Source organism: Capra hircus, chromosome 22 (genome assembly GCF_001704415.2).
Source record: "Capra hircus breed San Clemente chromosome 22, ASM170441v1, whole genome shotgun sequence".
Taxonomy (NCBI): Eukaryota; Metazoa; Chordata; class Mammalia; order Artiodactyla; family Bovidae; genus Capra; species Capra hircus.
Genome location: NC_030829.1, coordinates 23170872 through 23198017, shown reverse-complemented (window position 1 = coordinate 23198017; position 27146 = coordinate 23170872). Strand labels below are relative to the sequence as shown.

The 27146-nt window shown below is 40.3% G+C and overlaps 1 protein-coding gene across 3 annotated transcripts in view; it reads left to right on the top strand.

The window, feature by feature from the left end:
* CNTN4 (contactin 4) overlaps window positions 1-27146 on the top strand; it is a 616632-nt gene that overhangs the window by 517887 nt on the left and 71599 nt on the right. For all 3 annotated transcript variants that reach the window (XM_018038420.1, XM_018038421.1, XM_018038419.1), the window contains exon 12: window positions 311-438. In XM_018038420.1, the coding sequence (XP_017893909.1) occupies window positions 311-438 (128 nt within the window). The remainder of the gene's footprint in view (window positions 1-310; window positions 439-27146) is intronic.

The following is a 27146-nucleotide window of genomic DNA, read 5'->3' as shown; positions in this document are numbered from 1 at the left end:
AGCTTTCCTTTTGGATAATGTGGTTATAGCTGCCAAAGAGAGAGAATGGTTACATCCTGTCTCATATTTCTAGCAGTTATCCCAACAGAACATTGAAACCATATTAGCAATTAAAGTAATATAATTACTAAATAAAGCACACATCCTAATTATATTTATCTGTATGTAGGTAAATATCATAAATAAAGATGAGGCTGTCAAGTGATATAACCATGATTTAATAGTTTGAAAGTGACAGGATGATAGAAATATTTTCCAGTGGTCATATGAAGTAAACTTACCATTTGGGGTTTATCTGCTTTAATTTCAGAATTACCATTTCTGAAGATGGAAGCCTCAGAATCATCAATGTGACTAAATCAGATGCTGGAAGTTACACCTGCATAGCCACTAACCATTTTGGAACTGCGAGCAGTACTGGAAACCTTGTAGTAAAAGGTAATGACTAACCCAGAGAACCAGAGAAGGCAGTGGCACCCTACTCCAGTTCTCTTGCCTGGAAGATCCCATGGGTGGAGAAGCCTGGTGGGCTGCAGTCCATGGGGTCGCTAAGAGTCGGACACGACTGAGTGACTACACTTTCCCTTTTCACTTTCATGCATTGGAGCGGGAAATGGCACCCCACTCCAGTGTTCTTGCCTGGAGAATCCCAGGGACAGGGGAGCCTGGTGGGCTTCTGTCTATGGGGTCGCACAGAGTCAGACACAACTGAAGTGACTTAGCAGCAGCAACCCAGAGAACAAGTAGATTGATACATGTGTTGCCATTTCAAGTAATGTAACCTATTGAAGTGGCATCCTTCATATTAATATGTACAGATATCACTGTGTTGCTAAATTAATCCATCAAGGCAAACATGGTATGATTAACAGTTCTTAGAGAACTGTCAGTCGTGAATATGACAGAAAGGCTATCTCATTTCGGAATCATCCAATACAATTTTGAGAATCACTGCCATTGTATCTATTATACTATTCTAACTAATGTTATCTTCAATCCTTTAATTAAATTTCTTCAAGTCTCTATAGATTTGAAATTCATGTCTAGGAACACCGTGCTAACAAATTAAAAACCCATGGCTCAAATACTATTTTTAGCTAACATTGTTTAAACAATGACATTGGAGATTTTTAAAAGAGCTGCCTTGGTTATTCAGAGGTGTGGATATGGATTATTGTACTCATAAAGGGCTTTGGCCACCTCTGCGCTTTGCTGTAGACACCCAGCCAACCCTGCCGGTTTTAAGGAAATAAAATTTTCCACATTCCTTCACCTGGGTGCTTTATAGTAGATGACAGAACACCAGTTTGATGGGATGTGCTGAAAGTACCAAGTAAGAATTGTGAAGATGAGGTTTTAATTTACATTTCATTTGCATTTCTGTCACTTTATATCTGGCTGCCAAATCAAAGAATTTTTGAATTGAAGGGATCTTGGCCATGATCTGACTGAGGAAGATAAAGCTCAGGTTGGCAAGTTTCTCAAGGTCACCAATAGCAGATGTGAACCCTGGAATCCTGCTTTTGCATTCTTGCTGGTTCTTTCTACTGTGCCAGGAAATCTTATTCATTTTTCCTGTTTCTCCATAATAGATAGAGATGTGTTACAGTGTATTTATTATTTCTCCCTTGCCCATTTGTAACTCCCTCTGTGAAATAAGATAACCTAAGGCAAAGAAAAATATCCCAGAAAGAATATTTGCCTCTGTTTTAACAAAGAAAGCTAAAAACTATCTAATTACATATTTTGGAATCATTAGAAATTTGAAAAGTACTGCCATTTAGGGAAGCCTTTTTATCATAAACATACTTGTCTATGTAGATAGACAACTGTAAGTCCAAGAGTCAGACATAAATCTGTGCTTATATTGACTCAACTATTTCAATCTATTAATTATTCATTCGGAGCAATAGCATAGGTATGTGACTGACTGTGTGTTCACTCTGTTTTATAGGGCAAAGAAAAAAAGTTTAGATAATACTGGCATAGCAAAATTTCAGCTAGTGTCTTCACTAATGTATAGCTTTCTCAATTACAAAGGAAAATTAGTGATGACCTAGAACCAGGAGGAACCCCAAGGTTTCAGAGATGATTAATAGCATAGCTAAGACCTGATTAGCTATGAAGTAAGATAGCCTAAGGCAAATAAAAATATCCCAGAAAGAATGTTTGACTCTATTTTAATTTAATGAAGAAAGCTAAAAATTACCTAATTACATACTTTGGAATCATTATAAGTTTGAAAAATACTGCCATTTAGGGAAGGCTTTTTATCATAAACATACTTGTCTGTGCAGATAGAAAACTGTAAGTCCAAGAATCAGACATAAGTCTATGTTTACCTAAGCACAGGCGCCATATATATGCTCTATATAGTTAAAACTGGTTTTTTTTTTCACATGTAGAAATAAATTACGCCCTGTGTTTGGTTGGCATCCATCCTATAAGCCTTGACTTCTTCAGCTCTCAAAATAGTTGGCAGAAGCTCCTCTCTTTCCCATTAGAGTTCCTCTTCCAGCAGTACCGCCAGTCCCACTGAATTATGGTGCAAAGCTTAGCGATATACCAATGATACGCCAAGATATGCCACGATCGCCTCCTTATTTGGGTGGATATAAATGTTGTTGAGTAGTAACTTCTACCTACGTTAAGAAACTTAACACTTCATTTCTTGCCTTCCAGTTAACATGTTAAACAATGATTTCCCCATGTATGGTATAAAAAATCATTTTAGACAATTCGGAGTTAATATTTTTTATTTTTACTAACTATATATATATATCTTTCCACGTGTATTAGAAAAATGTTACTAATGGCAGCGATTTTTTAAAAACTCCTTTTAAAATATATTTATATTTCTAAAGAAATATTGTTTGTATTATTATAAAAGGATGTGCAAAAGGTTATGAAGGTGGTACACAAAGACTGGAAGCTGTGATTAGTGCCAGTTTTCCATTCCCATACCAAAACATAAGAGAGTTTTAATGGACTTTAAGGGAAAGGATAGAGAGGGACATGTAACAGGGTCAGTACACACCTGCCTGTGTGGAGACATGTTATGCTGAGGCAAATGAGCCCTGAGATTGTGTAATAGATGGAGAAGGAGGAAGGGCAGGTCCAAAAGAGCCCGGTGGCCTGTGGAAAGAGGAAAGCAGAGATCTGGAGGCAGAAACTGTGCGGTCAAAGTAGCATGTCCCCCACCTGATCGTAGGTGAATTCCTTTGTTTCAAAGCAGAGTTCTTTCCAGGCGTGGCTGTGGGTGTTCAACTGTAGTCACTTTTCCCAGAGAGGCCGTCTAATTTTCTGTTTTGTTTTGTGTAGGTATTTACTGCTCTATTTTTGGCTGTACCGGGTCTCCGTTGCAGTGCAGGCTTTCTCTAGCTGCAGCGAGTGGGGGGTGCGCCTGTTTGCAGCACTCCAGCTCCTCATTGCGGTGGTTTCTCTTGCTGGGGAGCACGGGCTCTAGGCGCATGAGCCCAGTAGTTGCAGCTGACGGGCTCAGTAGTTGTGCCTCATGGGCTTAGTTGCTCCTAGGCATGTGGAACCTTCCTGGACCAGGGATCTAACCCATGTCCCCCACATTGGCAGGAGGCCCCTCAACCACTGTACCACCAGGGAAGTCCCCTCCGATTCTTAATATTTTCTCCCAAGTGAGATGGGGAAAAAAAGAAAATGAGCTTTATTTGGTTAATATGTTCACAGGCGTTAACCCTGTGACTTGGGTAAGGTCAGATGTTTCAGAGTATATTTGTTTCCTGTTGCTTGATTCTGAGTCCCATTTGCATTAATGGGAAGTATGCATGTGTGTGTGTGTGTGTGTGTTGTGTGTGTGTGTGTGCGCGCGCGGGCTCGCAGAGGGGCACCCAGACTGCCAGGTCGCTGAGAAGGACATTAACATAAACGGAGAAATACAATTTAGAAATCTGCCTCATAAAGCACGATAAAGGCAGAGAAAACCGTTCTGAACTCCACATGAACTGTGCCAGGTCTTGAATCACACATCAAAATGCTTGAGCCCTACACCTTTAATGTAAATGTAGCAAAATAGCCCGAAATGTGATGGAGCGCTGTATCTTAATTCAATTTAGAGATCCACAAAGGGACTGATTTATCAGAGAAGTTATGCTCTAACCTTAAAATGTGCTTATATTCGTTTTGATCTCCTCCAGTGTCTGGGATTAAAACACTATGAAGGTCAGGCATCAGACAACATCTTCTCTAACCTTTTTGCAATAATTCTGTCATTAGCAATGCTTTTAAGATCCAATTCTCTTCCATCCCCCTACACCAGTTTTTTGGAGAGAAGCTGAAGATACTGTCAAGCATAGGGATAGTAAGTAAAGCCGGCAGGGGAAAAGGGGAGAAGGGAATAGATCCACTGCAGCAGGTACAGCAGGTTTAAAATAAATCTCTAGCAGACGACAGCAAAATGGATAAATATTCAGATTATGCATGAGCGGGCTTCCAAACCGCAGAATTCTGACAGGTGCCCAGGGGGCTCTTGATTATCATCCCATCATCTGAATTTCTAAATTTGACTGATTTTTTTCTTTTTTTAGCTAGTTAGCGTCTATTTGGAATTTTGAGTCACTGTTTTATTTTAAGCAAGAACGGTTCTCAAGTCAGACCTCTGAATCCTAACAGAAAGCATCATATTTGACCTTTCATGGAAGATGTGCTTTAGCGATTGTGAACATCATTAAGAACTAGATGGAAGGCAGGCTATATTTCCATGCAGCATTGTACTCACTAATTCATTTTTATCTCTAGAGCAGAGTTAAAGGCATGCCATTTAACCCACATGCATGAGGCAGGGTCTTTATTGTACAGGCTTCCTATGACAGGTATTTTTAAGTAGCAATCCTCAAGAAGAGTGACTTCTGTTTGTCTTGGATGTAGTTCAGCAAGATAACTATGGTAATAGCTACCCTAGATCTTATTGATCACCTCCCAGGCTCAGAATGAAATGCAGGGCTGTAAGCTGTGCTGTTATCTAGCTGAACTACATCCAAAGTGACCTTGAGTAACTAACTCTCTGGCTGGTGGTTCCAGACCATACTTTGAGGACCCCTGAAAGTGAAAGAAAGTGAAAGTGTTAGTCACTTAGTCATGTCCAACTCTTTGTGACCCCATAGACTGTAGCCCGCCAGGTTCCTCTGTCTATGGAGTTCTCCAGGCAAGCTACTGGAGTGGGTTGCCATTCCCTTCACCAGGGGATATTCCCAACCCAGGGATTGAAACCAGTTCTCCTGCATTGCAGGCAGATTCTTTACCATCTGAAGCTCTATCCTACATCAAAGAACTTTGAACATGCTACCAACTAAGTGAAAATTCAGTGGAATGCTTAATAGAAATGCATATCCCTACTGCCTCACCCTTAACGTAACAAATCTAAATCTTTGAGGATGAGATGTGAAAACCATACATTTTTAATAAACACCCCACTTGGTCCTCATACACCAGAGTCTAAAAAGACTGAATTTTCAGTCACTGGCAAACTATGGCCTATGGGCCAAATTCAGCTAGCCATCTATTTTTGTGTAATACAGTAGCTAAGAATGGCTTCCCTGTGTTTTGCTGGTTGAAAAGAAATCAAAAGAATAAGAATACTTTCAGATACATAGAAATGTTTATGAAGTTCTTATTTCAGTGTGCATAAATTAGATTTTAGTGAGATACAGCCATGCCACTTGTTTACATTATTGATGATGGTTGGGTCTGTACAACAGCAGAGTCGAATAGTCAGGACAGAGACCATGTAATAGCCCACCAGACTCCTCTGTCCGTGGGATTCTCCAGGCAAGAATACTGGAGTGAGTTACCCTTCCCTTCTCCAGGGGATCTTCCTGATCCAGGGATCGAACCTGCCTCTATTACATTGCAGGCAGATTCTTTACCATCTGAGCCACGAGGGGAGACCATGTAATGTATAGCTATCCTCAGTTTTGCCTCTTGACCAGCAAAGCCTGAAGTATTTGCTACTCAGTTTTTTACAGAAAAAAATAAACTTTCTAATCCCTTCTCTTTTTTTAACTTTTTATTTTATGTTAGAGTATAGCTGATTAACAATGTTGTGATGGTTTCAGGTGGACAGCAAAGGGACTCAGCAACGCACAAGCATATGTCTAGTCTCCGCCAAGCTCCTCTCCCATCCAGGCTGCTATATAACATTGAATAGAATTCCCTGTATTATATGGTAGGACCTTATTAATTATCCATTTTAAATGTAGCAGTGTATACATACTGAGCCCAAACTCTTTAACTGTCCCTTCCCCATCCTTCCACCCTGCTGCTGCTGCTGCTGCTGCTAAGTCGCTTCAGTCGTGTCCGACTCTGTGTGACCCCATAGACGGCAGCCCACCAGACTCCCCCATCCCTGGGATTCTCCAGGCAAGAACACTAGAATAACGGTTGCCATTTCCTTCTCCAATGCATGAAAGTGAAAAGTGAAAGTGAAGTCGCTCAGTCCTACCACCCTGGCAACCATAAATTCATTAAGTCTGTGAGTCTGTTTTGTAAATAAGTTTATTTCTATCATTTATTTTTAGATTCTGCATATAAGGGATGCCATATGATATCTCTCCTTCTGTGTCTGACTTACTTCACTCAGCATGACAGTCTCTAGGTCCATCCATGTTGCTGCAAGTTGCATTGTTTCGTTCTTTTTAATGGCTGAGTAATATCCCCTTATATATATTTATCACATCTCCTTTATCCAGTCCTCTGTCAGTGGATTGACAGAGGTTGATTCCATGCCTCATGCCTTGACTATTGCAAACTGTGCTGCAGTCAACATTGGGGTGCATGTATCTTTTGAGACCACGTTTTTCTCCAGATATATGCCCAGGAGAAGGGTTGCAGGGTCATATGGTAGCTCTATGTTTAGTTTGGTTGCTCTCTATACAAATTTTATACTGATTTCATATGGGTTTTTAAATGTTTCTTAGCAAATAAATTTCATTTAAATTTTTAAAAAATTTAATATGTAAATATATTTATTTTGTTTCAATTTTTATTCAGTGCACACAATTACTTGTATTTTAAGAAAAAGTAAATTTGTACTTTATCTTTGTTAGAAAAAGGGGTTCTTTTTTCTTAAATTTATTTACTTTTAATTGGAGGATAATTTGTTTACAATATTGTATTGATTTCTCCCGTTTATCAACATGAATCGGCCACAGGTATACATATGTCCCCTCCTTCTTGAACTTCCCTCCAACCTCCTACCCTACCCCGCCCCTCTTGGTGCCATTTCCTTCTCCAGGGGAGCTTCCCCACCCAGGGATCAAACCCAGGTCTCCACATTGAAGGCAGTCACTTAACCCTCTGAGCCACCAGGGAAGTCCTCCTTGGTTGTCAGTGAAACATAAACATTCAGTTCAGTTCAGTTCAGTCTCTCAGTCATGTCCGACTCTTTGCAACCCATGAATCGCAGCACGCCAGGCCTCCCTGTCCATCACCAACTCCCGGAGTTCACTCAGACTCACGTCCATTGAGTCAGTGATGCTATCCAGCCATCTCATCCTCTGTTGTCCCCTTCCCCTCCTGCCCCCAATCTCTCCCAGCATCAGAGTCTTTTCCAATGAGTCAACTCTTCGCATGAGGTGGACAAAGTACTGGAGCTTCAGCTTTGGCATCATTCCTTCCAAAGAAATCCCAGGGCTGATCTCCTTCAGAATGGACTGGTTGGATCTCCTTGCAGTCCAAGGGACTCTCAAGAGTCTTCTCCAACACCACAGTTCAAAAGCATCAATTCTTTGGCGCTCAGCCTTCGTCACAGTCCAACTCTCACATCCATCCATGACCACTGGGAAAACCATAGCCTTGACTAGAAGGAATCTTTGCTGGCAAAGTAATGTCTCTGCTTTTGAATATGCTATCTAGATTGGTCATAACTTTTCTTCCAAGGAGTAAACGTCTTTTAATTTCATGGCTGCAGTCACCATCTGCAGTGATTTTGGAGCCCCCAAAAATAAAGTCTGACACTGTTTCCACTGTTTCCCCATCTATTTCCCATGAAATGATGGGACCAGATGCCATGATCTTCTGAATGTTGAGCTTTAGGCCAACTTTTTCACTCTCCTCTTTCACTTTTTAGTTCCTCTTCACTTTCTACCATAAAGGTGGTGTCAATTGCATATCTGAGGTTATTGATATTTCTCCCGGCAATCTTGATTCCAACTTGTGCTTCTTCCAGCCCAGAATTTCTCATGATGTACTCTGCATAGAAGTTAAATAAGCAGGGTGACAATATACAGCCTTGACATACTCCTCTTCCTATTTGCAACCAGTCTGTTGTTCCATGTCCAGTTCGAACTGTTGCTTCCTGACCTGCATATAGATTTCTCAAGAGGCAAGTCAGGTGGTCTGGTATTCCCATCTCTTTCAGAATTTTCCACAGTTTATTGTGATCCACACAGTCAAAGGCTTTGGCATAGTCAATAAAGCAGAAATAGCTGTTTTTCTGGAACTCTCTTGCTTTTTTGATGATCCAGCGGATGTTGGCAATTTGATCTCTGGTTCCTCTGCCTTTTCTAAAACCAGCTTGGACATCAGGAAGTTCACAGTTCATGTATTGCTGAAGCCTGGCTTGGAGAATTTTGAGCATTACTTTACTAGCATGTGTCATGTGTAAAATTAGATATCCCTGGACATTTGCTATCTGTAGCAGGGAGCTCAGATCAGGTGCACTCTGAAAAAGGGTTCTTAGTAGTATTTAACTAAGACCACATATGCTCCTAATACGGAATTAGTTTGTGTCCTCATTCTCTAACCCTGCAAAGTGAAAGTGTTCTTTGGCTTCCTGAACATTTAATTATTTGTTCCCTTGCCAGAATTGGTGCTCATTGTCCATTCCATCAAGTGTTTGTTTATATTTAGAAGACAAGATGCTATCCAATAATACAGATTGCAGAAAAAAGGAATTTTCTTACCAATACCAAGGAGTTTCTACAACATTATTACAGTGCATTATTTAAAATTGTTCCTCTGTTTTAACTGTAGGAAATTGAAAAATATCAGCCTCTCCATGCATGGCATGACTGACACGATAATGCAGTCTTTTCAATTGGAACTTTTTTTGAAAATAAGTTTGAAGCAGCCCACATCTTCTATGTAAAATTATTCAAGGCTTTTTCCATATTTGACTGGGGATCAATCAGAAATCAGTAATCAGCAATGACATTTTGCTACTAACACATAACAAAAGCTCTTAATGTTGGGCCCTTATAACAGAATACATTTCTACCTAATTAGATGTCTTCCACTGGAACCAATTATTTAGAGGCAATAATTAAGGGTCTTTCTAATAGGATTAGCACAAATTCTGACCCAAGGCATTTAGAGTAGGAAGGAAAAGTTTGTTGTTAGAAGTGCAGAATGCTAATTACGTTAGATCCCCTGGTAGAACAGTGGTCAGAACATTTCAGTACTAGATCCTATTAGATCTGAGAAGACCTACCACTGTAGAGTTTGCAGCAGCTAACTCAAATAGTGGGACTTCCCTGATAGCTCAGTTCTAAAGTCTGCCTGTAGTGCAGGAGACCCCAGTTCAGTTCCTGGGTCAGGAAGATCCACTGGAGAAGGGATAAGCTACCCACTCCATTACTCCTGGGTTTCCCTTGTACCTCAGCTGGTAAAAAATCTGCCTGCAATGCAGGAAACCTGGGTTCAATTTCTGGGTTGGGAAAATCCCCTGGAAAAGGCTACTGACTCCAGTATTCTGACCTGGAGAATTCCATAGACTATACCCATGGGGTTGCAAATAGTCGGACACGACTGAGGGACTTTCACTTTCACTTCACAACTCAACTAGCAAAAGCCTAAAGAAAGGGTGGGTGATTGGGCTCTTACGCTTCCTCTGTTCACTGACCATGACGTAACCTAGAACTCTTTTTCTGCCAAATAATGAAGCCCAGATTTTTATGAAACAGAGCATAATTACTTCCCCTGAGATTCTTACGAGCCCTAATGAAGGCCACATAGATTTAGCAAATAAAGTGCCTTTAGCAATATCAATCATGGATATAATCATTCTTTGCCTGATCCTCCCTGTAAAAGAGCTTTTCTCCTTTTATAATGCTGAGATTTAAATGTATTAAGACTGTGTGCCAGGGCAGTCTACCCTGAATCCATCCTGCCCATCATTTTTCCACTTTTGGTCTAGAGGAAAGTCATAATTCCTTAACTATTGTACTTCTCTATGCCAACCCTGCCCTTCCCTAAGAAGGCCTCATGCTGAAGGCAGCTTTCATGTTCTTGCCTTTAATATAAAATGCATAGTGTGGACTAACAAGATTTTGAAAAATTGTCAGCCTCATTAATAATCAGGGCTTCCCCGATGGCTCAGCAGATAAAGAATCTGCCTGTAATTCAGGAGACACAGGTTCAATCCCTGGGCTGGGAAGATTCCCTGGAAAAGGGAAGGCACTCCAGTATTCTTGCCTGGAAAATTTCATGTACAGAGGAGCTGGCAGGCTGCAGTCCAATGGGTCACAAAGAGTCAGACACGACTGAGTGACTAAGCACATTAGTAATTAGGGAAATGCAAATTAAAGTACCAGTGTGATACGGCTTTACATATAAGATTGCCAAAAGCTAGACATCTAACCAAATAATTTGTTAGTAAGAATGGAAGGAAAATAGTACTCACATAGTTTAAGTAGGAATGTGACCTGGGATAGACACTGATATGAATAAGGAAAATTGGCCCAGCAATTCTATTTGAGATATTTACTCTAGAGGAAATTATACGTATTCTGAGATGGACTTGCAAAAATGTTCATTACGTTGTTTGTACATTATGTTGACAAAAAACATGCAGGCAAATTAAAGAATAATACATATGGTAGTATTTCATATAATGTATTTTATATAATGTATATAGCATGATTTAATAGAGAATTAGTAATAAAAATAATACCATGAAATGTTTAAACATAAAAATACAATGCTCAGCGTAAGTGCTAACTTGTGATTTTAATTTGTGAGGAAGGAGATCTGGAGTAAGGTTATATTAAAGGACTTTAGCTGTATTGATAATATTTTACTTGGGGGTAAATGCTTAATGTATATTTAGAGGGGAAAAAAGGCTAGAGGTGTATGGGGAAAATGTTAAAGACTGTTAATTCTATAAATGGGAATATGAGTATTGGTAATCATTTTTTTATAGTTTTACATGAATGATCTCTGTAATGAAATTAAAAAAAAAAAAGCCCTCAGGTCAGAATTCCTGTACATGGTCAGGTATTATAGTCAAAATCACCCAGAGAATACATCTTATTTTCTCCTTCTCTCCTAGACATTGTAGAATAGAGAAAACCTTGTTACTAGTGATATTTAACCCGCTTGATCCAAGTATTTTCTTTTAAGGGAAAAAAAAAACCACTACTGTAGAATGAAATGAATGGTTTATTTCCTAGTGAGTGCTTACCAATCAAAATAAACAAAACAAAGAATGCAAACAGAATATGACTCTTTGGCTTCATTAAATGTGAAGCACATAATTAATTTCTTTTCCAGCAATTCAAAGGGACTTGTGTTGTACTGATTCAGTTTAATTGAACTTATTACCACAAGCAGATAATAAGAAGTATATTGAAGATATCCATCTGGCTTGCACCGAAAACTTCACATGTTTCATTCTTCACGGCTGTCACAGTCCATACTAATTGCCTCATTTCGGCTGTTTTACAATCAGTATGACTTAGCTATTAATGAGATAAAACCCTTACTTGAGAGGAGGTGGATATTAAAAAGCATAGATCTCTGACCTACCTCTGCCACCACTTCTGAACACATGCCCAGCATTATTAAAGTTGTATATTTTTCAAATACATAAATAAAAATCCCTCTCTTTCTCATGTACATCTTTTAAAGTTACATCTGTCCTCTTCCATCTTGCCACAGAGCTAGTCCCCTACTGAAGGAAAGAAATGGTTTATGTTGAGATTTTTTTAGTCATAAAATGTTGCAGAGTCAATGTGGTTTGTTTTCACCTGTACTGAGTTTACTTTTTATAATGTCCAATGCTGAAATGGATTGAATGCTAAATGGATTAAGCGACGAATTGTGTTCTAAATAAGAAGGAAAGTAAAATTAAGCACTTTTATTTTCTGTTCCTAAATATCAGAGCTTCCTGTGGGGTTTGAGAATGATGTTTTGTCATGTAGACTGGCTTTATTATGAACATGATTCCCTCATAAGCAGAGGGGTGTGTGTGTGTGTGTGTGTGTGTGTGTGTGTGTGTGTGTTTCAATTCATCCTTCTCCTTGTATTTTAAAGGCAGCCCCATGGCGGAATCCAAGAGTTGGTTCTCAACTTTGAAAAGGAAAATTCTGTCTGTTACAAACCTTGAACCAGAAAAGAGATATATCAGAATAATTTATAAGGGACTCTCACTTACCTTCCTTTCTTGGCATCTGTTTTCTGTGCCAGAAGCAGGAGGAATAGTGCCCTCCCAAACTTGTCACCTCACCAAACCATGATTGAATTTCTCTGGCTGTCATACGCAATCAAATCTAAGAAAGCCCTCGGAAAGACTGTGTGGGCCTTCAGGTTAAATACAGAACCTGACCAAGATGAAAGCAAGTTAATTAACATTTCCATCAACTCTCTCTGATTTACTCTAGCGAGATCCATTTCCAAAAGGTTAAAATGGTTGTCTCTTTTATGCAGCCATTTGAAGAGCTGAAAGTAGGTTACTGGTTATGGGAGAAGAAATGTAAGCAGAACATTTAGAGCAATGGGGGCTTCTTACATGGCCTTATAGCAGTTCTATAATCAGTGTGCAAGAGATGTTGTTAAGTGAAGATTAGCAACATCTGCTTTGAAAATTTCCTGAACTGGAAAACATGTCACCTATTATCATGTTAACTCCCCCTCACCTTTCTCTCTTTTCAGCAGTAGAACTGCTTAGAAATATGAGTAAAGCTTGGCTACCTGAAACAGTAGGATCCTAAGGGTACAATCAGAAGTGCCTTCTCTTCCACATATACTCTTATAAGCCTAGCCCACATCTCCTCTCATATAATATGTATCTGCCTCTACTGCCTTTGCCCACAGCATAAGTAAAACATCTGGTCACATGGTCACAATGCTATTTGTACTAATACGTTTTGATGTTTAAGACAAAAGAAACAATTATAAAAACCAATATAGACGATATAGGAACACTGATGCAGTCTGGATGTGAGAGTTGGACTGTGAAGAAAGCTGAGCGCTGAAGAATTGATGCTTTTGAACTGTGGTGTTGGAGAAGACTCTTGAGAGTCCCTTGGACTGCAAGGAGATCCAAACAGTCCATTCTGAAGGAGATCAGTCCTGGGTGTTCTTTGGAAGGAATGATGCTAAAGCTGAAACTCCAGTACTTTGGCCACCTCACGCGAAGAGGTGACTCATTGGAACAGACTCTGATGTTGGGAGGGATTGGGGGCAGGAGGAGAAGGGGACGACAGAGGGTGAGATGGCTGGATGGCATCACAGACTCGATGGATGTGAGTCTGAGTGAACTCTGGGAGTTGTTGATGGACAGGGAGGCCTGGCGTGCTGCAGTTCATGGGGTGGCAAAGAGTCGGACACAACTGAGCGACTGAATTGAACTGAACTGAACTGATGCAGTCCGGATATGAGGAAATAGTCAAAAGGTGTAAAAGATGTAGCCATCTCTCCCCCTGTAAGACACTGTGGGCCTTGGGCCACAAGCAATAGAATTGCCTAGAGTTTTGTTTTTAATAAATGCACATTCCTGGACCCCTGTCCTGATGAACAAAACCCTCCAGGGGTGCAACCCAGAAATTTTCATTTTTAGTAAGTTCCCCAAAGAATGCCTACATACATCAAAGGTCAAAAACCTAGGAGCTCACAGTCTAAGGGTGGATACTATTAACAAGAGCCAAGAAATAGACTGTGTTCAGACTGTGGAAGGAATAAAAAAGTGGAGTGAGTGACTAACTAGGGTAAAGGTGATCACTGAACTGGGAATTAAAAAATGAATCAGAGTTCAGCAGGTTAAAAAATGTAAAGGTAATTACAGGCAGAAAACACTTATCTAATGTATGAGAGGAATGGAAATCCTCAGCACATTCAGGAAAAATACATGTGAAAGAGAAGATGAGAGCACTTCTTAAGAAGCAGTCCCTGAAACACTATTGATCCCATTTCAGCAACTGTGGACCGTAGAGAGAACAATATTTTGATTTTTCTTTTTTAAAGCAAAGAAAACAGGTTCTATCAATTGTACCTAAATGATCTTGACACCAACTTCAGGGGAAATTTTGCATCTTCTAAGAAAATTTAGAAAGAAAAGCTATTATCACCAACGTAGGATTTTTTTTAATTACCTTTAAAGTAGGTGATAATCCATATTATTTATAGAAATATTAGGAAAAAGACAATCTCATTATTCAGAGAGAGCTGCATAAGTTTTTATGTTGTCTTCCAGAATTACATCCAGGCATACCTATATATATGTAATAGATGTATGCATATGTATGCATGTATATGTATGTCTCTGTGTGTATATTGATTTATTATTTATTTACTTGGCTGTGCTGGCTCTTAGTTGCAGCAAGTGGAATCTTTAGATGTGGCCTGTGGGATCTAGTTCACTGACGAGGACTGAACCCAGGCCCGCTGCATTGGGAGCACAGAGACTTAGCCGCTGTGCCACCAGGGAAGTCCCTATGTGTGTGTCTGTCTTCAAACCTGTAAATAAATATTCTTATTACCAAAAGATTACACTATACACGTCGTCCCATAACTTCTTTTGTCATTAATAACTTTCTGCCAGCATAGATTTTCAAATGAGAAATAAATACTAACCTTTTTTTTTTTTTCTCTTATAAATATGTTCCTTTCTCCTACTAGTCAAAATAGCATCAGGGAGACACCTTTAAAAAAACTCCCTTGTGTTACATATGCAGGCAAGATGGAGAAAGGAGACAGGAGGATCGTTTGGAGGACTAGTTGAAATGTCTCACCCAAAAATTTTGATTAGGGCATTCACGTCAACCTGGAAGGGAGGTCCTGAACTATCCCTCTGCCCTCTTTCCTCAGCCTTTCCCTATTGAAATTTCTTATCAGTGACACATGACGTTACTCATAATATGCTGAATACATTTTCTGATCACATGAACCATGAGGGAATAGATGAAATGACAGAACCAGTATTTAAAAGATAACATGGGAACCAAATGTAACAAGATTAATTTTAATACTGGCAACTATAAAGGTTTGTACTTGGCTCCAAAAGTAAAGTTGAAAGAGTAAAAGTTTAGGGTCAAGCTGTGTGTTAAAGGTCTTTCTGACTGTAAGATTACTGGTGAGTTAACAATATTCTGTGCTTTAGAAAAAAAGAAAATTATATCTATAACTTAATGGAGAACCCAAAACAAGAGAGGAAACCAAAATTCTTAAACTCTCCAGTAGCCCCAGTGAAAATAAAACTTGAGGACAACTGTGGGTTTTTTCAAACTGACATTAAAATTTAAAATCAGCCTAGAGAAAGACAACGGAGCAAATGATAGGAGACATAGCTGAATGATGTTAAGCCAAAGAAGAGGAGTTAGGGAGGGTGGAAAGGAACATTTCAAGAGCTGTCAAACTCTATGTGGTATCAAAGGGCAGTCCCTAAATAGGTAATAAATGTAACAGAGGATATTATTCGTGTTCAATAAAAGGAAAAAGTTTCAAATACTTAGACCGTGAAGAAACAAATGATTTTTTTAAAATTATCAATGAGGTTCATTTCCAGACTGGACATCTACTCCAGGGTAACACTGCAGAAAGAATTCATGCAACAGATAGGAGTGTGTGGTCTAGGTGGCCTGCAAAAGGCATTTCCCAGTCATTTTAACATTTTTGTGACCTGCTTCAGTGACTTTGTAAACACTGATCCGTATGAACCTCCCAATTCAGAAATGTTATCAGTCTATGATTTTATAGTTTGAAAAAATTTATTTCTGCCCTGTGCTTCCCACCCCTGAGCAAAAATATTGCCGCTAGGTTGAATTCTGTCATGGTGACATTATTTTCTTATGGCAAAGTCTTTCTGTTTTTGTTTTTCCTCCCAGCATGAATTTATCCATAATCACGAATGCAGTATGGGTTGAAAAGGTTATTCTGCTCATTATGAATAGTTTATTCTTAAAAGAGTCCTATAAAAATTGATTTTCTCTTACCTACGTGTTGAATTTGAGGCTGTTGCGTAAACAATACCTGTGTTCATTGCTTGAGTTTTGAACCCTTCAAGAGGTAAACCAAGGCAGTCAGGCAGATGGCAGTCAGATGTCAACTTTGTGGTTCATACAACTGGTAGGTAAGAAAGCGACTGGGCACATAGCATTGGTGGGCTTCCTAAGGAGGAACTGCAAACTGGGTAGGCTGGTACCATGGCACCGCCTCAAGTCAGTCATTATGAACCTTAAAATGCGGAGGATCAGACCACTGTTTGTGGTTGCAGGAGAAGGTAATGCAGACCCAGAAATTCTTCATTGATTTTTCCCAGGTTCACCACTGGATTAGAAAGAGTGAGGTTAGGGGAGGAGAGAAGAGAGGACTCTTAAGAAACATTAAGAGTCTTTAAACGTCAGCTATAGACCAGAGTTTGCAAACTGGTAGCTCTCATGGCTCGGAGAAGGCAATGGCAGCCCACTCCAGTACTCTTGCCTGGAGAATCCCACGGACGGAGGAGCCTGGTGGGCTGCAGTCCATGGGGTCGCTAAGAGTCGGACACGACTGAGTGACTTCACTTTCACTTTTCACTTTCATGAATTGGGAAAGAAAATGGCAACCCACTCCAGTGTTCCTGCCTGGAGAATCCCAGGGATGGGGGAGCCTGGTGGGCTGCCGTCTATGGGGTCGCACAGAGTTGGACACGGCTGAAGCGGCTTAGCAGCAGCAGCAGCAGCAGCAGCTCGCGTGGCTGATTTCACTTGAATCCACACACTCAGTTTTCTTTGGTTGTGAGAGTATTTAAAACTTTTGAATTGGAATGCTTTTAGAGGGGAGGCATGTATTCTGTAAATTGCTCCCAGACCTCATTATCCCTCATTGTCTCATATCTCTAAATCACACAGTGGTGATATCATCAGGACCTCTGTGAACATTTGACATGCAATACTAAGTGGGTCCATGACTCTGAGAGAAAGATCAGCCTTTTGATTATTTTCATCTGTTACATTAGTAAGTGGATACAAACTGACCATGACAGGGCTAAGAGAAAAAGATAGTTGGAAGAGGGAATGTTTCAAATCATTCTGTTTATAATTCTGTGCATTATTCTACTCCACATCTGCATTTCACTCCCATATCTCTACCAGGAGGTTATCAGTGGAAATAGAAACTTGGTTGTCTGAATGGACGGGGTCTTCTCAGGAGTGGCCAGTAGTTAATTGGGACAAGAAAACAGAAGTCATTATCTTTGAGAAATCTGAAGCAAATTGAGGCAGGTTATCACCTCTCACTGGGAAACAAATTACTCCTGTCTTTAAAAAGACTCTGCTTTCTCTAGCTGCTGACTGGGGGTTCCTGTCAATTGTCATAGAGATGGGGAGAATGTGGATTAATGGTAATAAAGTAGTGGTCATGAAATACCTACAAGCTCATTTCCATGAATGTTTCTAATTGATTTGACTACTGTGTTTGAATGACAGAATTTGTGCTAAGCTTTAACTCTAGAAAATTGGGGTGCTATCTTCCAGCCAAAATCTTTAATGTGCTGATCTGTTTGGGAAAGCTCTCTGTGTAAAGGAAAAGCCATAAATTATAGACAAAATAGCTCTTTCCCTTGGCTAACGTGTCTTTATGGAACCCCTGTCTGTCTGGGGATTGAGGGGAGTGGAATTAGAGTTCAGCTTTACCGCCAAAAAAAAAAAGAGAGGAGAAAAAAAGGAAACAGTAGACAGTGTGGGGGCTTATAAAGGTTGTGAATAGTTACAAAAAACAAAAACTCGAGACAGTATATAACCAACTTTGTCTAAATTTTGTGAATATGGGAATGATTGCCTTCCAGTGGAAAGAACAGTGAGTGAGGTCCTGCCCACTTGGGTTCTGGGTCCAGCTTAGTTACCAGCCGCTTGTGTGACACCATGTGGATCATACTGCCTCAGACTCTTGTTTTCTCACCTGTAAAATGAAGAGCCCTGAATAGAGAGAGTTAAGGCCAATTCCTTTTTCACTCAACAACAAAAGAAAAATCTATCCAGAGGTACTGTCACTCAGGCTTTCAGAGAAGAGATGAAATCTTCCATGAACAGGAGATTTGCATTGTATAAACATTTATTCTGTATTAATTCAGGTTATAATGCCTGAAAGAAAAATTAGAAATTAAGTGGTGTAGATAGTTTTATCAACCACTCCATCCACGAGTGGCCATGAGCCTGGGATCTGAAAGAACCCTAGCTTCACAGTGCCTTAGTCTTCATATACTTCTGAAAATATGATCATCTGGCCACCAAACACAAGCCAGCCACATCAGCAGGCTCAGAGCCAAAGACAGAGCTGCCTAGCAAAGTGGCTCATGTGCATAACGTATTGATTCCAAGCCTAGTGCCTTCCTGTGGGACTCTTCAGGGCACTTTTCAGCATATAAAAGTTTTGTTATATATACTGACTTTGAGACTGAGCCCTGTTTAAATATATCAGAAAGCAGTGCAAACTTGTATATGAATGTTCATAGCAGCATTATTTGCCATGACCAAAAGTGGAAACAATCCACATGCCAATCATGTGTGATCTATCCAGTCAGTGGTCTATGTAGACAATGGATAATTACTCACGAGGTGATGAAATTAGAGTTGTTATTTCAAATCCTAAAAGATGACGTTATGAAAGTGCTGCACTCAATATGCCAGCAAATTTGGAAAAAGCAGTGGCCACAGGACTGGAAAAGGTCAGTTTTCATTCCAATCCCAAAGAAAGACAATGCCAAAGAATGCTCAAACTACCACACAGTTGCACTCATCTCACACACTAGTAAAGTAATGCTCAAAATTCTCCAAGCCAGGCTTGAACAGTACATGAACTGTGAACTTCCAGATATTCAAGCTGGATTTAGAAAAAGCAGAGGAACCAGAGATCAAATTGCCAACATCCATCGGATCATTGAAAAAGCAAGAGAGTTCCAGAAAAATATCTCTTTCTGCTTTACTGACTATGCCAAAGCCTTTGACTGTGTGGACCACAATAAACAGTGGAAAATTCTTCAAGAGATGTGAGTACCAGACCACCTGACCTGCCTCTTGAGAAATCTGTATGCAGGTCAGAAAGCAACAGTTAGAACTGGACATGGAACAACAGACTGGTTCCAAATAGGAAAAGGAGCACGTCAAGGCTGTATATTGTCACCCTTATTATTTAACTTATATGCAGAGTACATCATGAGAAACGCTGGACTCAGTGAAGCACAAGCTGAAATCAAAATTGCCGGGAGAAATATCAATAACCTCAGATATTCAGATGACACCACCCTTATGGCAGAAAGTGAATAAGAACTAAAGAGCCTCTTGATGAAAGTGAAAGAGGACAGTGAAAAAGTTGGCTTAAAGCTCAACATTCAGAAAACGAAGATCATGGCATCTGGTCCCATCACTTCATGGAAAATAGATGGGGCAACAGTGGAAACAGTGGCAGAATTCATTTTGGGGGGCTCCAAAATCACTGCAGATGGTGACTGCAGCCATGAAATTAAAAGACATATATCCTTGGAAGGAAAATTATGACCAACCTAGAGAGCATATTAAAAAGCAGAGACATTACTTTACCAACCAAGGTCCATCTAGTCAAAGCTATGGTTTTTCTAGTAGTCATGTATGGATGTGAGAGTTGGACTATAAAGAAAGCTGAGCATCAAAGAATTGATGCTTTTGAACTGTGGTGTTAGAGAAGACTCTTGAGATCCCTTGGACTGGAAGGAGATCCAACCAGTCCATTCTAAAGGAGACCAGTCCTGGGTGTTCATTGGAAGGATTGAATTTGAAGCTGAAACTCCAGTACTTTGGCCACCTGATGCAAAGAGCTGACTCATTTAAAAAGACCCCGATGCTGGGAAAGATTGAAGGCACGAAGAGAAGGGGACAACAGAAGATGAGATGGTTGGATGGCATCACTGACTAGATGGACATGAGTTTGAGTAAATGCCAGGAGTTGGTGATTGACAAGGAGTCCTGGCGTGCTGCGGTTCATGGGGTCTCTAAGAGTCGGAGACTGAGCGACTGAACTGAACTGAACATACATTAATTATTCATCTGTAAAAAAAGAGATGAAATACTGATACATGGGTTGGTCTTGAAAATATGATGCTAAGTTAAAGAAGTGACAAAAATGGTTATATATTATATGATGCCATTTCTATGAAATGTCAAGAACAAGCACATTCTTGGAAACCAAATGTAGATTAGCTTTTGCCAGGAGATGGGCAGATGGGAGAATTGAGACGGACTCTTAATAGGTTCAGTTTTTTGTTTTGCTAGTTGAGGTCATAGAACTTTATGGAACTAGAAATTAGTGATGATTACACAAAAAGTAAATATCCAAAAACCACTGAATTGTATACTTTAAAAGAAGGATTTTATGTGTGTGAATCATATCTTTATTTTAAAAGGAAAAAATTAAGTTTTGACCTCTTTTGCACTCTGACAAAGAAAGAAAGAAAAAGAGAAGGGAATGAAAAGTTTACCAGCTCTGATATCTGGGAATCATGTAATTCCTGGAGCTTGACACATTCTTAGGTATCACCAGCTTTATGATTTTCAGCTATTTAGGTGCTTCTCCTGATCCAGTTTCTACTGTAATCACAGTCCTCAACTCTGCTCCTGGAAACATGGTTGGAGAAGTACTCTCACCACATCTTCCATGCACTGTAGCTCTGGAGACTCTTGGCCAGTTCCTCTCCATTCCTATGACGCCATGCTAAATATCAAAAGCAGCATAACTGGGTAGAGAAGTTCTTTGGAATATCCAATATGGTCCATCTCTTTCCTTATCTGCTAATATATTATAGGGTGATAAATACAGGCTTTGCAGAAAGACAGATCAGGTTCAAATGCTAACATTATCACTTCCAAGCTGTTCAGGGTGACCTTGTGAAATGGGTATAACTGAGCCTACTACACAGGATTGTTGGGAAGACTAAATCAGATATCATGTTTACACTCATTAGCACACATCAGTGTTCCGAGATTTACTGCCTTCTCTATGACTGCTGTTCGCAGGCCACCAGTTGAGAGCTCCCGCACCTGACCGATGCGCCGTGCGCTGCGAACATCTCATGTGCATCTGCATAGCTGGCTTCACAGATTAAGCATTTTTGCCGTGCCAGCTCACTGTCTCCTCTCCCTGAGCTCTAGCACCCCCTCCTGAGTGCGCTGGTTCATCTGGTCACAGCCCCACCCATGGAGAGTTTCCCTTATTACTGCCTTGATCTCCTCCCACATTTCTCTGTGAGCATCTGTCTTGTTTCACCTATCACATTTTTGCAGCAGTCTGTTTACGACTCCCACTTGATTACTGTTCATTTCTGAAGCGCTAATGCCAAGCATACTATTCAGTAAATTTTGATAAATCAATGAGATGAGGATAGTTCATTTTTCAGTGAAAAAATAACTCCCAGCTAATTGACAGCTGATAATGATGGGCCCTTATTTCCCCTTGGATGTTTATCATTCTTCTTTCATTTTTTCTTATTATTGAATTAAAATAATTAATATATGTAGGCCCATGATCAACTTAAGAGCTAGATGATTACCAGAAACTCAGATCTACTTATGTGCCCCTATCCTGATCCACCCCTCTGCCTTCCTGCCCAACAATTCTCCTTTTTTTGAAGTTGAGTTATTTTTTCTTAATTTTTAATTGGAGGATAATTTCTTTGCAGTGTTGTCTGGTTCTGCTGTACATCAGTGCAAATCAGCTGTGAGGATACATGTATCTTCTCCCTCTTGAGCCTCCCTCCCCCTTCTCACCCCCCTAGGCGTTCACAGAGCACCGAGCGGAGCTCCCTGTGCTCACAGCAGCTTCCCACTAGCTCGCTGCTGCACACATGGTAGTGTGTATGTCAGTGCTACTCTCCCGATTCATCTCACCCTCTCCCTACCCAGCTGTGTCCACACCTCCATAGCCTGTCATACAGAGTAAAGTAAGTCAGAAAGAGACAAACAAGTCTAGTATATTAATGCATCTATATGAAATCTAGAAAGATGGAACTGATGAACCTATCTGAAGGACAGGAATAGAGACACAGATATAGAGTTATGTTTCATTGGGCGGACATTCTTAGGACTTTAAGCAAGGGAAAGAGCATCTCAAATAACTCTGAAACAACTGCTCTGAGGAGGGAAGGGGCCAACCATTATCCTTCATTAGCCCTTTAGTTAACTTCCTATCTCTTAGATCCATGCCCATTGGGTCCTGCAGACAAACTGCATTTATAGGCTTACTCAGTTTAGTTTGGGCTGTTTTCTATCTCAATCATCATTAATATTTTACTCAAATAAACAAAGAGATGACTCAGTATCTACAGGAAATAATACTGGTCACTTCACTTAACATACACTGCTTCACAGAACTTACACCATCTTTATTGAGTGAGGCAAATGGAAACTAGTTTTATTTTCCCATTTTGTAAGGAAACCAAGGTTCAGAAAGGTAGTGTGGCATTTTTCAGATACCCAACAACTAAATAGCAATCTCAGTCAGAATCCAGTCTTAAAACGTCCATTGTAGTTTCCTTTACGCTGTACTATCGCTGAGACTGAGTGAGATAAGCATACAATGAAAATAAAAATGGTACCTACCTCATAAAGATATTAAGGAAAGTAAATGACAGTTCTTTCGAGTGCTCAAACCATGTGGTAGACACAGAATAAAAACTGAAAGTGAAAGTGTTAGTTGCTCAGTTGTGTCCAACTTGTCACGACCCCTTGGATGGTAGCCCACCAGGCGTCTCTGTCCATGGAATTTTCCAGGCAAGAATACTGGAGTGGGTTACCATTCCCTTCTCTGGGGATCTTCCTGACCCAGGGATTGAACCCGGGTCTCCTGCTTTGCAGGCTGATTCTTTACCATCTGAGCCACCAGGGAAGCCCCATAATAAATATTAGATGTCGTTATTATTGTCACTATGGTATAGATCAGCAGTTTAAAGTTTCAAGCCTCTAGAAAAATCTCCTGTGAAACCCTCTAACCCAGCCTGGAGCCAGAGCTAGCATTTCTGGCTGCATCATTGGGTTGAATTGATGCCCTGAGGCCACCTTGCTGTGACACAGAAGAACTTGTGTGTTGAGCTCTGGACAATATAAATCCCACCAGTTATGATGACCAAGGCAAGCTTTAGCGCCATGGTGCATGTCTGCTCCCAGTGGGCTTAATTAAATAGCCTTAACTTTAGTCCATTTAGTTTCTCAGCCTAGGTGAGAAATTCATCGTCTCTCTGGGCTTCAGTTTCCTCATCTAAAAAATGAGGTGCATTATTTACTTATGTATTTACGCATGTTCTATTGCTTTTCTTTTTGTTTGCAGTGGGCTTTGATGGTTGTCTTTGCCTTCCATGTAACCATTATAATAATATGAGATATTTGGATCATTTTTCTCTTTACCATAAAATTCTCCTCCTTCCCACTACTTCCTCACTCCATTTTGTGACTGATTCCTTGTCATCCCTTAGGTCTCAGATCTTCAAGGATCTCTTCTAACCATCTTAATCAGAAGACGTTTCTTCCTGTTACTCTCTATTGTAGTACCATGTTCATTTCTCTCACAACATTTTCAGCATCTAAACATGCTTTCCCCTTTTGCTTATATATCCATTCTCCTTCACCCTAACTAGAATGCAAGCTTCGTGAGGATCAGGACTGCTGACCTTTACCCGTAGTCTTTAGCGCTCACCTGCACATAGCTGATGTTCTGAAACTCTGAATGAATGAATAAGTGAGTGAGTGGACAAATGAAGGCACAGACCGCGTTTATTAAGGGTCTTTTTATAGCTTATTAGAATCATCATTGTTTTACAGTCTGTTCATGAATTGGCCCATTTGGAAGAACCCTTTGAGGGCTTTGGAAGAGATGAGATCATCTCTTCTGGCCCCTTCTTTTTGCAGAGGAAACCAGAAAGGAGAAATTACACATCCAGTCTGACACCCAGTCGTCTCTTCTTCCCTCTGCTCCATCATGCTGCCTCCCAAAGGAGCTCAGCAAATTCTTGTTATTAAAACAATGGCTAAGGAAATTAATAAGCAACAGACCAAAGGAAAAAATAGAGGTTGTCGGTGGAGCATAGCAAAAGGAATTAGGGCTTTGGTATCTGACAGCCTGGTTTCATATACCAACTCCAACCTTCCTGAACAGGTCTCTGACCTAGAAAAAAATGAATCTTAAGGAGTGTTAGTCTCTTTTGTATAAAATGGAAAGCCCCTCTGTTGTAAAGAATCAAATTCTCTCTGTAAAGCATGGACCAGACCCTGCATTTAGTAGGGACTCACCTTTAAATGGGGCCTCCCTTGTAGTTCAGTCGGTAAAGAATCTGCCTGCAGTGCAGGAGACCCGGGTTTGATCCCTGGGTTGGGAAGATCCCCTGGAGAAGGAAATGGCAACCCACTCCAGTATCCTTGCCTGGAAAATCTCATGGACAGAGGAGCCTGGTGGACTGCAGTCCATGGGGTCACAAAGAGTCAGGCACGACTGAGCGACTAACGCTTGCTTGCTTGCTTACACCTTTAAGTGTCAGTAACATTGTGCTCGTATTCCTTTCACTGCCTGCCCCCCATCACCTTCACTACAGTGACTCGAGTAGTGTCTCAAGATGCTTAACTTTGTGTCTTACTAAGGTTCCCTAAGACTGTGCCAAGAATCCAGCAGTGTTTTTGTAGCAGTGCTGAGGTCTGAGAGATTAGTCACTCTCTTCTCAGAAAAAGTAACTCAGTACTTTATATCTACTTCTTATATTTATGTTGTTTACCATAGTGCATGTATTAATATTATAGAACCCACAAATCAGTGCTCTCAGCAGGGAAAACTGTTCAAACATGCAGAATGTCTCCCTTTGTACTAGGTCTCGAACAAAACAGTATCCGTCTGCCTTGAATTCTGTTTTTTCAGGGACAGTGTGGGTAGCTGGGGTCTGTGATTGATCTCTGAGTGATTTGTACTTTATCAGGGAGCAGGTATGATTTCTCATGTATCTGATTAACCTTCTCTGTAAGATTGCCATCATTTCTGTAAAGCCAGAGGATTATTCTGTGCTTGGAAAGATGGATATCAGCTCCTTTTAATCAATACCTTCCACAGGTGTCACCTGGATCTGCCCCTGCAAATCTAGAAGGGCTAACGAAAACTTTGCTGTCATTTGTCTTATAACCTGGTTTAATTTAAAGCACCTCAGAACTAAAGTCAGCTTTATTTTATTTTTGAAGCAGTATGTAGAACAATACATTAGGTTAGAAAAATTCATGCTTGTGTTTTGGCTGATACCTGCTGGAAAGCAAGAATACTGAAATACTGCCTTATCCATCTCCATTACAAAGGATTGGCTTGGTAACATATATGTTGGCATGGGAGCAAGAAAAGAGTAGGGGATGCAATTGACTCAGTGCCAGCATACTGAAAGGAGAGTAACAATGAATTATCAGTAGGTTATTATGTAGTTTTTCCTCCAAAGTAGGAAGAACAAGGTGCTGTCAATAGACTGGGACAACAGATAAGCTAGAACTGATCCTTGTAATGTTGGGTAACTGGAATGTTACCAGCTGGGGCTGACAACGTGTCTGTGGTATACTCCTCTTGTGGATTCTTGGAGGAAAGTCCCTGAACCATCACTTACTGTTCAGCCATGGAGAGAATGTATGTCTCTCCATATTTGAGATAATGACTCCTACTAGGAGCCGAGAGCTGTGAATTCTTGAGAAGGGTGATCTTACATCAAGTTTGGACAGTTTCCTGTCTGCATTAAGATCCTTTTCTGTTGTCAATATAGGGAAAATGCAGATGCATCACAACAAAGTCTGTGTTTGGAGACATAGTGAATCAAGCAGAAAACTGCCATTCTCCTCAAAGAACGTTCTGTGGCAGAATGAGAAATCTGTCAGGTAACGTTTTACGTGGCATGGGTCCTCCAAAGAAAACAAACACATGAATTGAATTTTTGAGACTCAATAACAGCAAGCCAAAAGGCAGAGCTTACATTGAGAAAACTTTAGGAATCCTATATAAAGATCGACAGTGTCCCCAAATTATTCAATGTGATGAAGAGGGTTAAAATACGTGTGCTATGGGCTTCTTATCATGGGCTTTGAAACCTGACTTCAAATCCTGATCTTACTGCTTTCTCTTGAAGCTTCCAATTCTGCCTTTGCAAAATAGGAGTAATGTCTACCACTCCAAGGTATTGTGAGCCTGAGTGAGGTACACTATACAGAGCACTTGGCCTACAGCCTGACACATAAAAGACTGTCTGCAGAATGATGGGTCTCTTCCCTCCTGGAAGCAGCTAGGTATACAGCCCTAGTTAAGAACACCCACAGACCCAGGTTAAAGTTTCCCCTTTGCTACTTACAAATTGTGTGTCTTTCTGAGCCTCAGTTTCCTCACCTTTGAAATAGGTGTAACAGTGTCCACCTGACAAAATTTTGTTTTCTGTTTTAATTTTTTTCTCCAGGGTTATATATGGAGCAGTAGTATGAAAAAGAACAGCATGATTTTGATAGCACGGTTTCTTTCTTTGCACAATCTACATACTAAAGGTCAAGCCTTGTGGTTCCGAGTGTGTTAGCTGGCGCAGGACACCACCTCAGTGTTCACAGCCGGGGAAGAACACTGAATTACTGGGGACTAGAGACCACATGTTGAGTTGACTGTGATTAATTGCCTGAAACACTGGGCCATGGGTAGTGTCCATGGAGCCGGGCAGAAAGCTTCCTCTTTTCCTGGAGGCCAGCCTGTAGGACATGTCTTTAACCAGCTACCCTTTACCACTCAATTACCATGACTTAAATTTCTAGCAGCCCTCTTTTAGTCTCTGAATGTTCCTCGTTTGTGATGTTGGATAGGGGATATGTCTGTGCGTAAGTTCAGTATCTCTTGTTTCTCTAAAAATGTTAATGACAGATTTTCTTTATTTGTCTTCAGCTTGATCTTTTATGTTAGAAACTGTCCTCAGA